Raw genomic sequence first — 21,232 nt, forward strand, 5'->3', positions numbered from 1 at the left:
AATGTTCACATTACTGAATATATACCAGATGGGGTGGTGGGCTGACGTATATGTGTGTATGGCATGTGTGTCACGTTCTACCCTTTTAACATCTTCATCTTGCTACAGTGTGTGAATGAGAAGATATTTTACTTGTCTTTCTTCTTTTCAAATACAGGTTGAATAAATTTTTTCCACAGAAATGTTCACACAGTGTTTAAAGCATCCTTTACACCAGGCTGCATATAGTTGTGGTTACATAACAATACAGTAACTTTGGGCACATGCAAATGATGAGCATCAATGCTTTTAAAATGCCTGTAAGCAGCACTGAGTAGGTGTTTCAACTTTACACTTCTCAGTGTTATTTCTTGCCAGTGACACAAAAGTTACTTCCTGTGTTCTTCTTTCAAATGACAGTATTTTGTAAGAATGGAAAGGTGCTTTCTTTCTATTAATTTGCATAAATGATCATATTATTGTGTTTCTTTGGGTAAGAAGGTTTATGCATGTTTTTGAAAACTAAAATATAATCATATACACTAAATAATAATGAAAGACTTGCTTTAGTTTTCCTTATGGGTCTTTATTTAGAAAAGTCCTTTTAAGGTAGTCATATCTGTTTCACGTAAAACAGTTACGCTGTGTAGAACTCAGTGACTGTCAATGTCTTAAATAACCTTCTTCTAAAATGTTAAGTCAATCTATTCTAAAATCAACTGAAGAAACACTGACTAAATGACACCTATGCCAGGAAGATGTTCATCGCATATTAACATTAAACACTATAAGCTCTGTCAAGAGAAAAAACCTAGAACCTTCTTATACAAACATTCGCTTCTTAAAAGTTAGTCACCAGCAAGAAATTTACTCTGTTCCCTGGGTAAAGATAGAGATATCTGAGGCTCTGCGGCATGTGACAGAATAAGAAAGATATTCAAACTTCCTTTCTATGAAATCAGTTTACAAGTAAAGCCAAAATTCCAGCACAGTTTTTTATCACTTGTCTATAATTCATGTCTGGTGATTTTGTCAGAAGACACTGAGATAACAAAATCAGGATTTTAGCAGCAACGGCAAAGCAGCAGCTTGAAAATGGCTTTGAAGTTGATATGCAGTTCTGACAGCCTGCATTATAGCGACTCGTACTCGTATTGTCGGACAATGGAAATACAAAAACGTGTAAATGAGAGCAGCTCTATTGGGAGTTCAGCTGAATTAAGATATTGTGCCAAACCAAGAATAGGGGAAAGGCAAACAGAAGCAACACACAGATAGGATGCAATGATGTAATTTTTCTATAGTTTTAAACTCAGCTGCCATTTAAGTCAATTCTGAGTCACATTTCAACCGAAGTCAAAAGTGTAAATGGTTGTCCATGGACATTCTACACCTTGGTTATTTATCTAATGTCAATCTAACTGATAGAAATGACATCCCAAATGACAGAAAAATCCAAAGTGAATATGTGTTTCAGTGTAATTTTATAGTCTTTCTCTTCTCACGTTTGGCAGGTGATTTTCAAAGCTCTGAGATCTGATCAAGGTCCACATGCAGTACAACGTAGACCTAATATGCCTCAGTAATATTCTTTTTATCAATGAGCTTTTTACAGTTGAACAGTATTATACCATAGCCATGGAAACCACAATCAAGTTGGTCTACTGTACCATCTGGCAAATAGCTGAAAAAGCTGCATTATAGGAAAAAAAAGTCCCACCTAACGATGACACGTGTATTAAAAATGCCACATAAATTGTGCATGTAAAAACTGTAGAGACACTGACCTTGTGATGCAATTACAGCGAACGCTTGAATGACCACTTCATGGCTGTATTAGTTAGAAGCATGACCAGACCCATACACATGTAATAATGAATTATGTAAATATCATTTTTAGTGAGACATATGTTGCCTTCACTTCATAGACTATTATTGCAGTGTAGTGGAGAACAGAACACGGCACTCTTTGTCATATGGTTTAACATCAGTCGCTTAAAGCTCAGCAACAGCAAAGCCAGTGAACTTCTGATGGACCACCAGGGGAGCAGTACTCCTAACCTGGTTGTCTAGCGAAATCAACTGAAGCTCCCCTCAGCAGGGAAGGACAGATCAACGAGTTCGGGTGAAAAAATAATAAGAAAAATGTCATCAGTTAATCTTTGAGTGAATTTTTAAGTGAATGATTTTGCTTTCCATATGGCATTACTGAGCTATCACACCCACAGGTCTGAAACAAACAGATGGAAAAATGGACAACCAAAAACATGATGCTGTCGCCCAGGAAGAAGCAAAAAAACAAAGTAATGTTCACACCTTACACTGAGTTTGAGTGTGGGGAGACCCAGGTTTGACCAGGACAGTCAAATCCCATTTTCAGATAAACCCCAAGTTAAAGTTGAGTCGTAATTTTCTTGATGTTAATGATTTTGTGTGGTTTCCTGTGTCGTTACCTGCAGGGTCAGACTGGGCGAGCTCTCCCATCTGTTTGTAAGGGTTGAACTTGGGCTTAGGTGCAACCATAGGGGCAAATTTCTTGGGCGCCTGCTGCTGGGAGATGGAGATGCTCGCACTCCCCAAAGATGGCGTTGTCTCCATCCTCGCGGACACTTGTCCTGTCTGGTCACTACTGTTAGCTGGGTTCCACATGACTCTGATGAGGAAAGACAAAAGTCATTAAAACTCATCCTCTGACCAGTGAAGTCATGTCGATTAACACAGGTCATGGACTCCACAGAAAACGTCAAAGGCTTTAAGAACCACTGCTAAGAATCAGCTTCACGATCAATGACAATGACATGAATCAACTTTTGTTGAGTTCAACTTTAATAACAACAATCTCATTTTCTAGTCCATATTATTTCCAGGATATAAGTTTAGCATATTATCATGAATGGAAATAAATTCAAAGTATAGCTAAGGCTATGAAAATATTTTTGGTTTTGAAGGTATTTTAAGAAGGTATTTATTCTACTTTATCAAGTAGTGAACCGTTAAAATGAACACAGTCCACCAGTTTCATACTTATTTGGCCTTCATACTGTTTACTTTGCTTCTTACTTATGCGATTAAAACTATTAAAACAAAATTCCCTTTTAAGAAGAGACTTGCCCCTTTGTTTCCTACCATTTTCCCGTTGTAATAACAGAATAACAGAAGTTACCGTCGCTACACACTGTATGAGTAATATGGGGGGAAAAAAGCATTTTTCTTTTCAGCTATTGAGTCAGACTATTGAAGTCGCTGTCTATATTATTAAATTAAAAAGCAAAGTAATGCACCCTGTGTTCTGCTGACATGTCTTCATCTGTCCAATTTAATAAGGTAGCACAGTTGGAACAAGGTCGGAGCCTTTATTGTTTGACTCACATTCTTTCTTGCAAAGCGTACACCACAACAACAAATTGTTATGCGAGACACAAAAAGGGGAAAAAAATACAAATCTAAAAAGAAAAAAAGACTTTGTAACAGAGAAAGTATTGAAAAATGTTGTAAAGCTGATGTAACTATCAGCGATTTGTAAGTGTTGTTATAGCTGTCAAAAGTGAGATCAGATCATTGTTCCAAAATGTCACAACACTGATCTACACGTCACACAGGAAGACAGACATACACAAGTTAATTTTCAAATGACTTTTCATTACTGTTAGTTTCTGGCAGAGGTCATAGGGTGTAAATATAAGATTTCCTGTCAAGCAAAGCTTCTTACTGATCACTAATGACTATCATTTGTTTCATAAATCAGCTTGTGTGTCTTTAATACAGTTACAGTGAAGAGCACAGGGTAAAAGAACTAGCTGCAGCTGAAGACACAAACATCCAGTATTTCACCATCACATTCTGAAATCACTTGAAATATTTGAACTATTTATACGCCACGCTTTTCCCCCATCCTTTTTGTTTGTGTTTGTTGTGCCATGTTCTGATGTTTCTGCTGTTTATTATCCTCACTTTGATACAGGGTTTACATTCTTTCTCCGAAGCACAGCAGAAAAGCCCACGCACAATCATCTTTTAATATCTGCTGAAATCCCTGCTCCTCCTGCCGTCTGAATGGTTCTTACTTTTGATATTTTTCTCTTCTCTTAATGCTACGATTCAGACACCATGCTGGTGTCTCACACCCACCTGTCCTTTCAGCGCAAACGCTTTCATTTTTCAACACTGAAATGGCTAACAAAATAAAAGATGAATTGGACTGGGGGTGGGGGGGGTAGTTTAGACTCAATAAAAACGTGTTGAATGGAAAATTTCTGTTTCAGTTTGTGATTTCATTTTTTGATGATGGCAAATAATACACAGTAGGGTATCACTTTATACACATACGGCCGCAAGTGCACATTAAACCGTCATCAAGGTAAACTTTGCTGAAAACAAGTTATTTGAGGACACGTACCTGAACCCAACAGAGTGACTATCTATATAAATACTGCCTTGAATCATCACTTCAGTGAATACATTTCAATAAACTTTTAATTACTTCACTAATAATTTTTGATATAAATCTTATTAATATTCAGTCTGAAATGTTAATTCTGTTAAAATGGTTGGCAGTAGGTTTTGAGGTTTATAGAGTAACAAGGACAGCATCTTAAGAAAGAGATGATCCTTCTGACATTTTAATTTTTTTTTTTTTTTTTGAGGGGGGGGGGGGGCACCACAGACACTTGCATTGTACTTAAGTGGAAGCAAAAATCTCCACAAGACGATACCACAAGACACAAGATACACTCTGGATTGAATAAAATTACTTCCCATATAACTTTCATCTATAACTACCTTCATGTACTAAATCATCAGTAAGGGCTTATTATTTTCAAATAAAAAAAAAATCATAATTTTTGAAATCAATGCAGAAAAGAAGTAAAAAATATAGCATATCAAGTACATCATTGGACAATATTTACAGTAGGATCAATTAATTAAAGATATTACCTGACAATTATAAATATGTGTCATATCACCACACCACAAGAAAGATCAGAGACCTAAATATAAAAATCTGTGACTCAGCTTTGTGTAAGATAACATTCAAACTGTTCTCCCATTTTCTCTTTGAAAATGGGAAATAATTTACTTAAAGAATAAATTTACGTGAAACAACAATCTTTTTCAGGATTTGGTGACTGGCTTTTCATAGTCAGCTCTGAGTTGACAGTTAAAGCATCAAGACAAAATTGCAGCAGTGGCATTTTTAAACTCTTTAAAATTAAATAGCATTGGATTGGAAAGATTTTAGCTTACAACTACTTTTATCAAGAAATGTGACCAGGAACATGTCATGGTGTATTTTCTTACCACAGAGAGTTTACTGCAAACATACTGCTCACACTCAGCCTGGATAGTATCAACATATTAATAGCTATAAATGTTGCTATATTTGCAAACATTTGGATAAAATGCTCATAGCTATCAAAATGGATAATAGTATCATTTAATTTCCATAAAGTAAGCAAGAGCTAGAGAATACATGAGAATACACGAGAATACACAACCATGTGATTGACTTCCAGTTTGGTTCTGTAGCATAGTGCCTGTTTGGAATATGCTTCAGTGCTGTTCATTTCATTTTCAATAAACTCTTAACAACATTTTTTGGTGTCAGGCCCAACTCCATCTGTTCATTGGTCATTGATCATTAATAGTTGCTGATGAAGTTGAAGTTTGTTTGGATGTGCACTGTACATCATTTACTGCACTGCACATTAATGAAAGGCTGAAGGTATTGTGGTTTTCAGTTTCTCTCACAGAACTAACTAACTATATCTCCATCTGATCAGTTTCAAGGACAGCAACACCACTGATGGCCAATTACTGCAGCATGGTTGAAGACTGAACCAACATGTCGACTCAGCGCATTTACATGACACCTAAAAAAATAATGAATTATTGCTTTGGTCTGACCAAAACTGGACTTTTAAAGTACATGTAAACACGTTAGCTCGACTGACATCGTACTTAAAATTGTCAGACTAACGCACCCAGATAATGCAATTGAAAGTCAATCTACTGCTGCATGTATACGGACAGTTGGACTGGAGCAGGTGATCTGTGCATGTGCTAATGTTTTGCGCTAAACTATGACCCGGAAGTTGAACAGCATTTAAAACGTAGGAGTTCAGACAAAAGAAGTGCTGCTACGTGTCAAACATGCCAAAGTCTGCAGCAAAAGCTAATTTTTGGAACGATAGAGAAGTTAACTTACTAGCTCACCAGTCTTTTTTTCTTTCTACCTCCGTTGTGGTCGTGACATCATAGGTCAATCGGTAGTAACCAATTAACCACAAGCCGAAGGTGTGCATATCGCCACCTATCGGAATGGAGGCGACATGATTTCAACAAAGGGTAAGCTCGACTTAACTGTGCACGTAAACGTGCTAACTGGAATTTTCATTTCATCCTGTGCATCTTCAGAGTGTGGGAGGGTGAAAGAAGAAACCCACTCAGGCACAATGCATGCAACAAACAACACATGCAAATGACTCAAACTTTGCTATAAACAATTTCATTCACATCTCAAAGGTCGACACTGAAACTAAACACAAGGTGATTATTGTTTGCTTCTTCTTAATTTTGACGTCTGTGAACTCTTGCTACCTAATAAGCTAAATGACACATTTGCTAACTGCTCCTTTGGCTCAGCATTAATATGGTCTATACACACACAAAATTAGTGAACGTACCGTGTGAAAACATATGACACTTACACACAGGACACTGCCATAAGTGAGGCATCTGGTATAGGTCGAGAGTGCAGTCAAGCAGTCACAGAACGGACCGTTTCTGTATTGAAGTCTCGTGAAAGGAAAGTCGATTCTGATTGCCGGGGCAGTTACAAGATGGCTCACAAAGCTGTGACACTATGTTTAACAGTTTGCTTTATGGAGCCATGGCAGTCAAGCTGTCTTCTCACAGCTGTTCTGCTGCACTTTTACAGCTGCCATTGAGGAACTGCTGCAGGTGTTTCTGCTGCATTAATCTTTCATGTCCACCAAGGAAACTATCAAACAAAACCCTCCAAAGAGGACCACAGAGAGTGCTGAATTCTACAACATAAAAATGCAGGGTTCACTTTTTATTTTTGACTTGCTTTCTAGCAAATCATCTTAGTGGCTAGAAAACTGAACATCATGTTGAAGCAAAACTGCCAAACTTGATTTGACAGTGCTCTGCTCAGATGTGCAGATCTGCACTTCATTTCACAAATACCTGAGACACCAGATACCTGTCTAGAGGTCAGTTAAGATGAAGAGTTTAGCAGAAGAAAAAATAACAAAAGAGGTACAGTGCCTTCACACCATGTAAAGAAAAGTTATGTCTTCAAAGATGGTTAGCAGGTATGTCCCAAACCAAAAATTAAACTCATACTCTTGCTTAAAAAATCTATGCAAATAAACCGTTACGTGATGGATGGGTGTGTGTTAAAAACCTGACATTACCACATTCCTCTGAAGAAAGCTACTTTAAACTAGAGCTAGGAGATCTGACAATCTTACATGACGGGCCTTCTTCATTAATAAATGAGCAATATAGAAATAAGACAATTAAAAACTACTATACTTTGATATTTAACTTCAAAAGTTCAGTTGCTAACCGGTCCACTGAAACCTTTTAGATAGCTAGCCTGTAAGCTGCCACTGGTGATGGCAGTCCTTGCTCTGTTCTCCAGCCTGGAGTGAGCAGCACATGTACCCGTTCTCTACCCGAGTAGAACAAGAACCTTCGTCACCACCTACCATCCTCAACAATGTCATTACCGTCCGTTTCAGGACAAATGATCTGACAGTTGGCAAGGAAACACAAGCCGAGGTGAGCCTGGGTAGCAACTCATTATAACACTTAAATATAGTATATAGAAGCAACTTCTAGCCATGGCAGTTACAATGAAGAGCTCTCCCAGTCTGGTTTAACCCTGTAGTGGATGGCATCGAAAGACATAATTTAGTCCTTTATAACAGTCCATTAAGCTCTGTTTTGGTTTCCACCAGCACAAACTACATAATGGCTGCTTGTTAACAGGGTCTATCTGCAGTTCAGTGACAGTTAGTGCAGTGAATTCCTCGAGGTTTTTACAGCCACCTGCTCATGCCAAAAACAAGGCTGATCAGGTTAATGCCCACTTCTAATTTTTGCTTTACATTTTAAGACAATAAATTTAATCTGCAGTCTGCTGGATTGCTTACAGTATGTCTGAGGGAGTATCCCAAGCTGTCCATAACAGTGCTGTTCCTACACACATTGAGGCTGTTTAGAAAACAAGAAGCAAGATGTTTAAGGGCAATTAGGCTTCTTTCCTCACACCTTTTGCTTCATCATCCCATGAGTAGGGTTCAGTCTATACAGTCCTTGGTTCACTAAACACTGATCAAAACATCACTTCAAAAAGACGCCGCAGAAATGAAGATGGAGATTCACTTCTGTTGGCAGATTTTTTCATACCAAATAGTAGGGTGGTAAGCAACTGGGATTCGCACTCACTGTTTGTGACGCAACGTGTGGAGGATCAGTCATGCGGATGAAACCGCTTTAAAAATTAAAGGTTCCCATCTGCAAGAGTCTGCTGCTGAGTCTTCCCAGCATTGGGCTTGCTCTGCTTTAGAGGGATGGCTGAATGGCTGAACAGGTTAATGCGACATTACACAAACAAGTGCTTGTTCCCCCACATCCTGCTATCTGGAAACAGGGATGAGCAAAGAGTTCAAGTGGTCATTATGGATCAGGAAATGTTTTGCGCAGGAGGGTAAATATCTGAAAGTGCCGGAAGTCTGACACCCTGGCATGTCTTATATATATTAATAAAAGCAAAAAGCTGTTTTGGACCACTTTCAAGTGTTAAAAGTTTTATAGAGGCTGCGTAACAGCAGTGCCAGGGCATCAGAGGAACGGGCAAGTCAAACATCATGTTCTGAAACATAGCTACTGCAAACAGTACAGCAGGATGACAAGATTATCTGAACATCAACTCAAGAGCAAAGCATGTGGGTTTATCTCGGCTCGTGCTAATTTAGCTGTATTTACACTGCATTCAGAGTTCAGACCCCTACTTTTTTTTTTTTTTTACGACATTTCTTTACGCTGAATCCTCATGCCGAAATAAAAAGAAATACCTCTTCCCTATACACTTTCTAGGAAGGGTTAGGGTAGTCCTGGTTGTTCCAGGTTTCTCCCACTTAAAAGAATAGAGGTCACCATACTCTTGAGAACGTTAAATGCAACAGAATTTTTTTATACCCTTTCCTAAATCTGTATCTTGACACAATCCTGTCTCTAAGCTCTGCAGGGAGTTCCTTCTCATCGTGGCCTGGTTTTTGCTCTGATATACATTAGAAGAACTTGTATAGACAGACATGTTTCTTTCCAATCCATGTCCAATCAACTGAACTGATGCCAGGCTTTGCAATGTCTCTCACTTATGTCAATATGCCTTTTTATAAATTCAATACATTCTCCTCCATTCTATTATGTTTTTTTTTTTGCTCATTACATGATATTGAGTGCAGACTGATGATGGAAAAATAATCTTTTTATTATAGCAAATGGCTCCAACGAAAATTCTGTTATCATTTCAATAACATACATTTACAAATGTTTATTTTAGATTTGTTTATATATTTAACAAGAGCCATGTGACTAACTACTAATGGTATTTTGTTGTATCTATTAGTTGACCAATTTTGAATTTAAGTGCACGTAAATGTCAGAAATTTTCTCAGGATCAGCTTGTATCCAGTTTGTCTGTTTTATTTAGTTTTATTACAGCTTTCTGTCAGGTCTTGTTATTTCCCGCTTTATTTTGAAGTCTTCCTCCTGCCCCAGTCTTCCTGTCAAGCCACCTTCCTGCCTGACCGTTTCCACCCTATTGTGGTTTACCTATTGTCCCCCTCATTGTGTGTATTTAAGCCATGCTCTCATTCCTCCTGTGTCAGATCATCGTGTCATTTTGTCAGTTGTCCAGCATATCGACCTGATTCTACATTTCTATCTGATCTGGCTGTCTGTCTTATCCCCTGCTTTGAATAAATGGCCGTGTGTCGCTCCACATTACTGTGTCCGCCTGCCTAAGTCGTGATTTAAATTAACTAAGAATTTACTTCTTCGTTCTTTAGGACAGAGAGTTTCCTGGTCACAAATGTGAGACCACAATTTGTTATTGTATTAATCCCTATAAAATATGCAATGTATGTATTAAATAAATAAATAAATAAAAACCAAGGATTCATTTAAGCTCAATGAAAAGTGTATGTGGATAAAGGACATAACCCAAACAAAATTGTGGCCGATACTATCTCTCTGAGTTCAATAAAAACATCCTGACGATGGAGAGGCGGAAAAAAAGAAACAGAGAACAAGAAGACAAGAGTAGACTGTGGGGAAAAAAAACTTGAACAGAAGGAAAATGATTCAGAAACTCTGGTTCTTTTTGATGTTTTTGACTCGTAGCAGTGTTGAGAAGCACCGTTTTCATGAGCTGGTCTGCATTTTGATTAGTATCACAAAAACCTGCCGGTTTCGCATCATTACACTGTTTAACAGCTGGTGCTAATAATGTGTAACAAAACACCAGCAAAAGCAATGAACAAAAACTGGAAGCTAAGCATATGACTAAGAAAATTAGTCCAGCCTGTGGGTCAAAACTGAAGGTCAGTACTTTGGTTATGCTTTAGTGCTCCTCGTATTTTGAAATGTACATTCTATTTAAAAAAAAAAAGAAAAAAAATAGAGGCATTATTAGTTTGAATATAATGAATTAATCAAAATTTCATTTAAATTCATCCATCATTCAATCCATTTTCTATACCACAGGAGCCGATCCCAGGTGACCGCAGGCGAGGCACACCTTAGACAGGCTGTCTGTCTATTGCAGAGCTGTGAGACAACTACTTTACCACTTTGCAGCCATTCATCTAAATTTAAATGGAAGTGTCAACATTAGATTTCTAAAACTCTTAGGCTATATAGTCTCTGTTGCTGTTTAGATTTGCCCCCCTAGCCCTCTATATGCTTAACCCTTGTCATCACAGAAGCACAGGAGGTTCAGTTCAGGGCTGTAACTTAACTGTGTGGGAAAAAAAAAGTCTTCTGAAGTTTTGATGTATTACAGGGAAGCAATTTCACCTTGAATACCAACAACAGTTCATCCTGTTTCAACACCTCCATCTCAGAGTCAACTGCTCTGAGTTAGTTCGCGTCCTGGCACTGACCACTTGACACAAACCTGCCGTGACAACAAGGACTGAGAAACCCAGCAGGTAAAAATCACCTTTTTGTTGTGTCGAAGCAATTGTGATCAGAACTCGGTGAAAAAGAGGGCGTCAATCACAACTCATCCTGTCTGCACTGAGAGAGTAACCCGAAAGAGAAAATGTTCCGCGGGGAGGAGAAAAACTTGTTTGGCTGGTTGCAGCAACGGACATTAAGGGGAGGAGATACATTGGGGCTTCTGTATTTGTGGTGGGCCACAGTGTGTTTTTTTGTCTCAACGTGTCCCTGTGCCGCATTGAGATTAATACATTCTCACTTCTATGTTTGAATATGTTTACATTATTCCCATTTTAAACTGTCACTATGTTTTAAATTGCAAATTATTCTTTCATAATAGATTTAGAAAGCAAGGGAACACGTTTTACAGCTCTGTTCTACCTGGCAGAGTCCGTTTTTAAACACAGGTAACGATGCATTTGTTTCAGACCATAACATTTCAGACCTCTTTGTATGAGCAGCAATCAGACAGCCAGTGTAAAGCCTCTCATAATTTGGCTAATTACACAGATGGATAATATGAAGGTTAATCAAACGATGATCACGGCAAATACCAATTTGTTTTCCCCATTAGCTATTGTGAAGAGCCCAACCAGTTGATAACCATTACAAATGAGATTTAGAGCTGTGACTGGTACAAAGAGTAGCAACCCCACCCCCCACCAAACTGTGCACCACCTCCCTGAGCAAAAGCAGCAGGAAAAAATAACACAGAATAACAAGAAATGAAAAGGTTGCTCCATTGCTCCTACTCAACAATTAGATGTCATATGAAATATATTCTGAAATATATTCGAATGAAAATATATTTAAGGATTCATTATGCATTTACACATCCATGGAGGGCAATCATTGTGCCCTTTTAAGGCTTCTCTTTGCATTTGAAACTTAAGCACTGAGTCTTTAATTTCATTAAGAATTTCTCTCTGCTGTAATTTATTTGTATGTGCATGTATGCGTGAATGTGCTCCTCCTTTCCTCCATCAGTCCAAGAAAGTGCAGTTTGAGGTTAAATGGTGATTGTAATTTGGCCGTAGTTGTGAATGCGAGCATGAATAGTTATTTGTCTTCATCCCTGATGGACTGGCCTGCGCAGGGCGAACCCAAACCTCACCCCTGTCATCTTGGATTGGCTCAAGCTCCTCATCCTGTAGGGATAAGTAGTATAGATAATAAATGAATGAATTAACGTATGCAAGCAGTGATTATTTTGGAGGGCCCCACTCACAAAGAGACACAAAGTGGCCACAAAGAGATTTGAGCTAAAAAAGGATAAATTCTATTTTGGATCCCTCTCTTCAGCATAAACTCAGATAAACACATTTATTTCTGATACAGATTTTCCAGACCAGGAACACACCGTGGCAATACCTTGGGTTTTTTTCTACATTATTTTTGTTGTCACTGGTTTTATCTGCTCTAAAAAGCTGACCTGGTTTGACCAGTCAAACAACAAGAGGCACAGAGAAACACAAGTTTTAAGGTTCAAAGTGCTTGCTGAGAAAAACTGCTGTTTGAATATGGTCTCAACTGCTTCTTTTGTGCAAAAAAGTTTAATCATTATTAATGCAAAAACAAGAATTATATTTCTGCATCACTTGGGCATAAAAATACCACTTATTCCACTAGATAATAGCTGTGCTGTCAAAGTAGCGCCTCAAACTTCCTAACAAGATTTGCCTGACTTTTACTCAACAGCTGTTGAGTAGTTTACTTGAGTTGTTGGCCTTTGCTCCCTAATGACAGCAGCACAACTTTTCTGTAAATATGTGAATTTGACTTTAATGCTGACTGACAGCTTGTATATTGGCTTGGGATATATCAAATAGAATTGGATGGCTTGCATGACTGGAGTATGTGCTCCTTGATACTGCAAGTGGTAAGATGCGATGTCTCAGGAGTTTATCTTATCTGAGTCTCAGGAGGTTACTGACTGACAGTTGTAAATATATCACAACACAAACTTAACCATCTCCCACATACCTCTGTGGTAGAAAGCGCTCTTAAAAACACATTTGCATCAACAAAAGATCTGGATATTTCACATTTTCAGCAAATCAATAGCAAATGACAACAGATGAGCTGTTTTCACTTGATTATATGTAATGTTAAGTTACAGGAGCATGGAGATAAGAATTTAACAGCACTAATGTAATTTCACAACACTCTTTATTCAAGAAAAAAAAAATTATTAAAGAAAGGACATAAGGCAGTTGACTAAATATTAGTTCAGACAGAGAGGAGCAGCGGTACTTTTCACAGTGTAAGGCTGAAGAATCAAAGCAGTTTTTTTCCTGGCATCGCTCAAATGTGGTTGAAAAGCAAATGCAATAATGGAAAGAATATAGATAGAAAAAATTATTTTTTAAATTATGTATAATACGACAGGTAAGGTAAATAAAGACATTTTTCATTCTGACAGGAAGGGGATATAAACAGGAGTCTATGTGCTAGCAGCTGTGAAGCTGTATATGATCTAAATGATCATAACAGCATGATAACATGCTCAATATTATGTGCAGCATGTTGCTGTTGGGCAGACAGAGTGACTGCAATGCTGGTGTAGCATGTTAGTTTTCAACCTTTTATTCACAAGCAAAAAATACATGGTATAGCCAGGTAAAGTATTTGGTCAGAAACCGAAGGACTGGACAAAGGAAAATATCGACCCAAAGTGACCAAAGTTACCAGCCTATTACAGTCAATCCACACGACTGTTTAACATTTCGCAATGCTTGATCCAATCAGGGTCACGATACTCAAGACAGTTGCTTAAGTTCTGAAGTGCACGAGTACCTAAATTAACTCAAGAGTTTTCAGACTTAACTGTTTTGGTTTTACGTTGCACATGATGCTGTCGGGTCTTATGATGAATAGAATCATGAACCTGTTGCCACAATTATTTAGTTTTTTGTTTATTTTTGTCAATATTAAACTAAATAACCCTAAAATGTGTCCTTTCTACTTAAGAAATTGCTCAGATCTTCACCATTTTATGTGGGAGAATCAAAGCCATACAGTTCTCCCTTCTACAGTTTAAGATACATGAAAACAGAACAACATCTTATATTTTTCAGCCCTAATTCCTGTTTAGTATTAATGTACTTCTGGCTGCAACAATAAAAATAAAGTGTGCATTATGAGCAAGTGACCATGCAAACTCCTTCCCTCCAAAAATGCCCAACAGCTGCCACCGATGGCTTAAAAATTAAATCAAATTGTTAACACGCAAACTACAGAGGTGACAATGAAGGACCATTATCCAACAGTTGCCTTTAGCTGCACATGTCACTATCAGATAGGTAGCTAATATGTGCCTTTGGTTTTTAAATTGGATTTAGGCAAAGTCAACAAAGCAAAGCTTATCTGGAAGGGAACCACAGTGAGCAAGAGGAGCTGTGGACTTGCCTTGAACACTTAAAACATCACATCAAGCCAGCATTAATTGGTATCTGACAGGCATTATCCTGGGGTTTCTTATCAGAGAACAGGAAATGCTTATCATGCAACAGGAGGACTTTTGTCGCTGTAGCTACCTGCAAAGGCTGGAGGTAGGGGAGGGTGGGTACCATCTTCAGCCTTGATGTGTTAATTGCTGCCTTTCATCCTGGAAATGAGCACTTGATATTAAGAGGTGACTCTCAACCGGGTCTGCAGGTAGATTGATACTGGAGGAGAACGGTGGACGCCTTCGCTATTTCTAAGGTTTGTTCAGTGTGGAAGCAGTCTTTCTAAAGATGTGTGATGAAGAAAATGCTGAAAAGTGAGAAGACTTGGGACTGTGGCTATCATAAAGCTGAATGTTTCAAGGACAAGTGTACAATGCAATGTAAGAATAGACGATAATTAAGTTGACTGGGGTTTCTTTAGAAAAAGTACAGAGACTCTCTAAAAACTCTCTGAAATGTAATTTATGAGGACATGGACAGGCTGGAATCCTCACCTCTAGGGAGAAGTGTGAATTGCAAGAGGACACGTTTTACCGTTGGACTGAGTTAATTATGATCCTCAGCTCACAAAGAACAGTCAGGCTGTGAGACTAACTGAATGTGCTGGTGACGACTGAAGCAAAAAATATGATAAGAGGGAGGAAGCATGTAATTTGCGGGATCAAACTGTCAGCTGTATATGTCTTTGTAATTGTAGATCTGTGGTGCAGGAGCTATAAATCAGTTTTGAGTACATGTTTATTTAGAAATAAAGGTAAAGAGGATGGGTACAGTTATCGCACTGCACTTATCATTAGCTGAGGTGGATGTAGTTATGTATTTGCGGCATCGTCATATAATATCCCCATACAGGAAATCTAGTATCAATTATGAGTTAACGAAGGCTAAATAATGGCAATAATTTAATGTGCTCTACAATAAAATATCTTAAATGTGAAATTTAAGTTACATCCATTTAAAAGTATGGAGGTGAACATCCATATCTGGCTGCCACAAAGTTTGTAGGGAAGGACAGGGTCCAGAGGCCTTATCTCTGTTCAGGCATCAATATGAGAAGCAGGTCACCAGGACCTGTCCCGGCACTGAACAAGTCAAAACAGCAAGTAGAAAACATCTGGGGTGTCGGGAAAGAGAGACACACACACACACACACACACACACACACGCACGCACGCACGCACGCACGCACGCAACCACCATGGTTGAGGTTCAAGATAAGAATGAAGGCTATCCACACATAGCCTGTCTTAAGTATAAAAAGGCCTGTCACATGTTGTAAGTTTGGTTTTTCTGTCACTGACTACGTTGTTAGTAGGTCCGATGTGAATAAAGAGATTCTCCATCTGACATCTGGACCATCTGATTCGTCTTTTTCCCCCTCTTTCTGCACAATATGTTGACTTTAATGTATACCAGCTCTATATATTTTCTACAGATTGCACAGATATAGCAGTGAACTGTGAAAGCTGAGTGTATTTTATCGTATACAAAAAACAAAAATTTGTTTCAGCACTTGAATGTGATGATTTATCTTATTCACCAATGATTCACATTTTTAGTTCTTCAAATTATTATTATTTTTTTTTTTTAAGAGGGGAGTTAAGTGTCATTGCTAAAGTCAGTGTAAACTCTCCTCAGAATCACAAGTAGCATTTCTCACACCAGAAGCACTGGTACATCATAACTACTGCTGAGTGTCCATGAGGTATCGAATCAGCAGCACAGCGTGTGTGTTTTGAAAATGTGGAGTGGACTTTCATTGATTTGGCTTTTCTCTCAATACACAAGTGGAATGGATTTGAGGGTGAAGCCCTGACAGCATTGTGAAAAAAGGTCTGAATGCTACGCCCAAGGACTACACACTAGATGTACATAACTACATTTTGTGTTTCAAAATGGTAGACACATCTCTGAACTAGTAGTGCAATTAGCAGTCAGAAATGTGCACTGTTGAATCACTTTTGGTTTACAAAAATCACTGCGTTCATTATCAAATCTAAGGTAATTGGTGAAAGAGCCCCTGAAATAACAAGCCAGGTTATAATTTTCCATGAAAAGCAGGCATTGGTTTTTCAAAAACCTATTTTCGCTAACCCTCACCTTGTGTTCAATGGATTAGGGCAGACTCTGTTAGGAAAACCTGATGTCATGTATTTGTATGCGCATATATTGTTTTAGTAATATTTTAATCAATATGTGATAACAGTTAGTGGGTATTTATGTAAACTATATCCTCATAGGCCTCATGATGCAAGTTAAAATATACAATGCTTAAATTTTGTTTCCCTGAACTTTGGCTGTGTCAAAATTTTATTTAATTGAATTTATAAGAAAAAATGTTACAGTACAGTACAAGTGTATAATTGGCAGAAAATCACAGAAAATATTAATAAAATAAGCCAGGGGGTAAAATTATTCCACAGAGGCCATATATTAAATGTTTCTTTGCAAAAAGGCCAGATGCAACATGAGGCACAACATAGAACCTCTCACAGCTCCATAACAGCAGAGACTCAAACCAATCTGTGGACAGACAAACAGAAAAACGCAACGGAAGAAAATAAATCAAAGGAGATATAATCCCTATACTATAAGGATGGTGGATTATCGGCTTTCTGGATTCTTCCCCATCTCTGCCATATGCTGCTGTAGTAACACCTTTACAGCTTCACTGGAAATGCTCGGATGTTTAAGTAAATGAAACCTAAAAACAATACAACTAACAGTACTTTCAGGCACTTCCATCATCAGTGGACATTCCTGTTGCCCTCTGCACTCATTTGAGGATTTATTGTGAATAGATATTTTCTATTTAAGCTATGCTGAGATTTTGAAAATATTTTAATATCACAGGTACTGACTTGTTGGGCCTTTTTTTTTCTATTCTTTTTATATGTCAAGCAGCTTATCTTCTGCTGCTACAGTAAGCACTGTTCATCTATCCCCTTATTCAAACTTGTATTGGGTTTTGGCTTGGGGACATAATCCCTTACCCAGCTCACTCACTGGCAAAGCCACATAGAATCAGCTCATCAATACCACTTTGTTTACTGAATACAGATGACTTTGCTCAAGAATCCCCTTAGCACAGCATAGGATATAAAGACATGAATGAGTGTAAGCTCATGACGATTTCATCTGAGCTTTCTCTAACACTTGAGCTACCATTTAAGCAATTGCAGCAGACAGCGATTTTGCTTTGCAATTGTATCCAAATCATTTGTGCCCAGTGCGATAAAAGAGGCTGACAAAGAGCCAGGGTCTTTGCCCCTTTGTCTTGACATACAGGTAAGAAAAGGGTCCAGTGGGTTGGCAGCCACAGCAGCGTTTCCTTCACCCTCTGCATATTCTGCAGTGCTGGACTGCAGGACCGCAGATACATAACAATGAGGAGCTTTAGGCCCATAACTTCATCATGTCATACTGAGCCAGGGTTTCCTCATACTCTCCCGCTCTCTCACACACACACAAACACACACACACATACACACAATATACAAGTTGCTAAGCTCACTATAAGATTCTGAGCCACTGTGGAAGAGTGTTACTACAAAAACACACAGCAACAAAGAGCCTGAGATTGCGACAAATCTACATTTAAGGATGAGAAACATTGGGCACGCCCTAATGTTACATTCTTTCAGCATATACAACCCACTCAATTTTATTTTTAATGGTCTCATTTATTGCTATATCTGGTGAAGGGTAAAAGGTGCATTACTGATGAGTTTGCACAGGCTACTACATATTTCTCAGTCAGAAAAAAGAGCTATACTAACACACTGTGCTAAGGTGTGCATGCAACATTTCATGAATAGCCACTATCAGCGTTAGAGAATACCCACAGCTTATATGCCATATCATAGTGTAATGTGTGGTGAGCACACCCTGTGAGTATCATGTTAATTGGGAAATGCTTTGAATGAGGCGGACTTTCTCTGTCCAATAGGTGGCGCTCTGAATGAGTATTGACAAATCCACGTGTTCAGGGCGGGACCTGTATACCAAATTTAGGGCGAATTGGGTGATGTAGGAGTTTGACTTGCTGGTTTATGGAAACACATCGAAATTGGCGCTATTCCCACGCCCTGCAGGTTTCACAGAAAAAAAAAAGATTGATACTTTTTCATCTTCAAGGCCTTCAGATGATACAGAGTGAATGCAGAGTCATTAAAATAGTTGTGAAAATCTGTGAAATCAAGGAAGAAAATCAAAATTTCAAATAGAAATGGCTGACTTTCTGTCAGACAAATAGTTTTTTGTACTTATGGCCATACGTGTACCAATTTTCATTTTTCTACTTCACTCTAGAGGGAGGGCCTAAATTACCTTGATTGTCAAGTTAGCATGAAATACTGTGACCAATTTAATAAAATATAAAATTTTTCACCTGTGCTAACAAGCTGACTTAGTTTCATGAGTTTAGATGTAAATTAAGGTCCTCAATAATGCCATTAAAGAGACAGAAGATTAAGTGTAGTAAAGAAGAACTCCTACAGATGCAATAGCACACTGCAGAGTGCTCAGACTCTAAAAACTTTAATTGTGAAATAATGATGTTGTTACGAGATAAGCGTGTTGATGGCTCTGCGCTGTGTAATAGTGTAACCACTCTGTGTTCTCACTGAAAGGCCGCACTCAGAGATTAATTAACTGTCATATATTCATCAGAAAAACATGAATGCCACCACTTTGTGACTATTACCCATGATGCTCAGCAATATGGGTAATAGTATGGCCCCAATTAGCCCGCTGTTTGTTGTCTCTTATTTCTGTCAGCACTTCCTTAAATGCTGTAGTTCATGTTGTCAAATATTTACTCAAAGGCAAGGTGGTCAAGAGGAGCAGACACTGGCTTAGGTCTCTACTGTAGACATGAAATCTAAAGGCAAGAAATAAAAGATTCACTGTCGTTGAAGTGCACATGGTCAATAAGATTTGTTCAGTTTGTACGGTAAACAGTCTTGCTTAATTATTCATCCACTGTAGAGTAAAATACAAGGAGACTCCCCCCAACAGCAGATGAGGACTTTAGCTCAGGGACTTCATACAGATTGAAACATTACAAGATAGAGTTGTTTGTTGCATGCTTTCATGTTCTTGAAAATCCTTGAGAAATGTGGGCAGTGTAAATCTAAAAATTGGACACATTCGGACATCAACATCCACCTCTAAAAATAAATCAGATCCTTGTCAAAGTCCTGAAGATTAACAAACTACTGAAATCCTGACTGGCCAGAAGCATCTGTGTAGCATCAGTTGGGCGGGGTTAAATACTTAAGTCCACGTGCCCAGTTGTTTGGACCATGAGCTAATCCTTCACTTGTCCATTGCTCACTCTGCAGCACTATGACCTTTGTGACAACCCAAAGAAGATTAATTGAAAAGCAAAGTTAAACTTGTTGTTTTTTTGCAAACCCTGATCCATAATTGACTGATGGCTGCTGCTGTTTATCTGTTCCTGCTGCTTAAGAACCAAATCCAAACCCGCTCACTGGTCCGTTTAGAAATCCAGCCAGGGTATCTATGTCATCCCTCTTAATCACTCCAACTTTGTCTTAATCTAACCTATCATCACAAGCTCTTCTTATTTACTTGTTTTATGCTCTTCACTCTCTTTGCAGAAGGTGATTACACCTCAGCTGTGCATCATCTGCTGCCCCACTTTCTCATGAAGAGACACAGTAATTGTTTAGAAACAGACCTTCAGCCTCAGTGTGTAAACATGATGCTTTATAGCTACTGTCAGAATATCTGCAGAGCTGTGGACAAAGAGTATAATTGCTCTATCGCATGCCAGTTCAATACACCATTATTTTCCATTGCACTGTTAAGGTGTGTGGCCCCTCCCTACAGAATAGCATTGATCCAGTGAGAAGACTCATGCACGATGTGTCTGTATTTGAAATCCTATAATGATGCCACAACTGTGATTATGTCAAAAAAAAACCTTAAAAAAAGTACTGGTGAAAATTCACTGTCATTTACTGAGGTCAAAATAAATTAACAGGTACCTCAATGTAACATAAGAATTTGTTTTTATTTATCTGTCTATATTTCTTCATGTTCTCATGGACTGGTAGTTAATTTCTATGACGAAACTGTTCAAAATAAAATATTGGAATTGAGCTTCATTCAATGTTACAGTGTCAGAGAATTACAAAGAGCTGCTAAAAAATCTTGACTATTTTAAATTCAAAACCATAACCAAGGTTTACAGTAAAGAAAGTCATGAATTTTGATTAAGTCAGTACAATTGCCATTCAAGCACACATACACTACTAACAGAAGACGACCCAAATATGGCCTCAGTCTACAGGAGTCCATCTGAATGAGTAAAGGGAAGTTGTCAAGGTTAACACTAAATTTGTGTCTTTTGGATTCAATGCTGCTTTGTGAAAGAAATGGACAAGATCAACAGATTCACTCACATAGAAATACATTCAGTGACAAAGTCAGTTTTTGTTCATCTATGAGCAACAAATAACTGCTGTCCTATGCAGCAATTCACTCCTGATGGTATAATACAAAACAACCTGTGAGTA

The 21,232-nt window shown here is 38.2% G+C and overlaps 1 protein-coding gene across 7 annotated transcripts in view; it reads right to left on the reverse strand.

The window, feature by feature from the left end:
* The window catches only part of lpp (LIM domain containing preferred translocation partner in lipoma), a 137,077-nt gene that overhangs the window by 83,806 nt on the left and 32,039 nt on the right, over positions 1-21,232 (reverse strand). For all 7 annotated transcript variants that reach the window (XM_029499519.1, XM_029499522.1, XM_029499525.1 and 4 more), the window contains one exon: positions 2,433-2,632. In XM_029499519.1, the coding sequence (XP_029355379.1) occupies positions 2,433-2,628 (196 nt within the window). In that variant the 5' untranslated portion in view covers positions 2,629-2,632. The remainder of the gene's footprint in view (positions 1-2,432; positions 2,633-21,232) is intronic.

Source organism: Echeneis naucrates, chromosome 4 (genome assembly GCF_900963305.1).
Source record: "Echeneis naucrates chromosome 4, fEcheNa1.1, whole genome shotgun sequence".
NCBI classification, from domain to species: Eukaryota; Metazoa; Chordata; class Actinopteri; order Carangiformes; family Echeneidae; genus Echeneis; species Echeneis naucrates.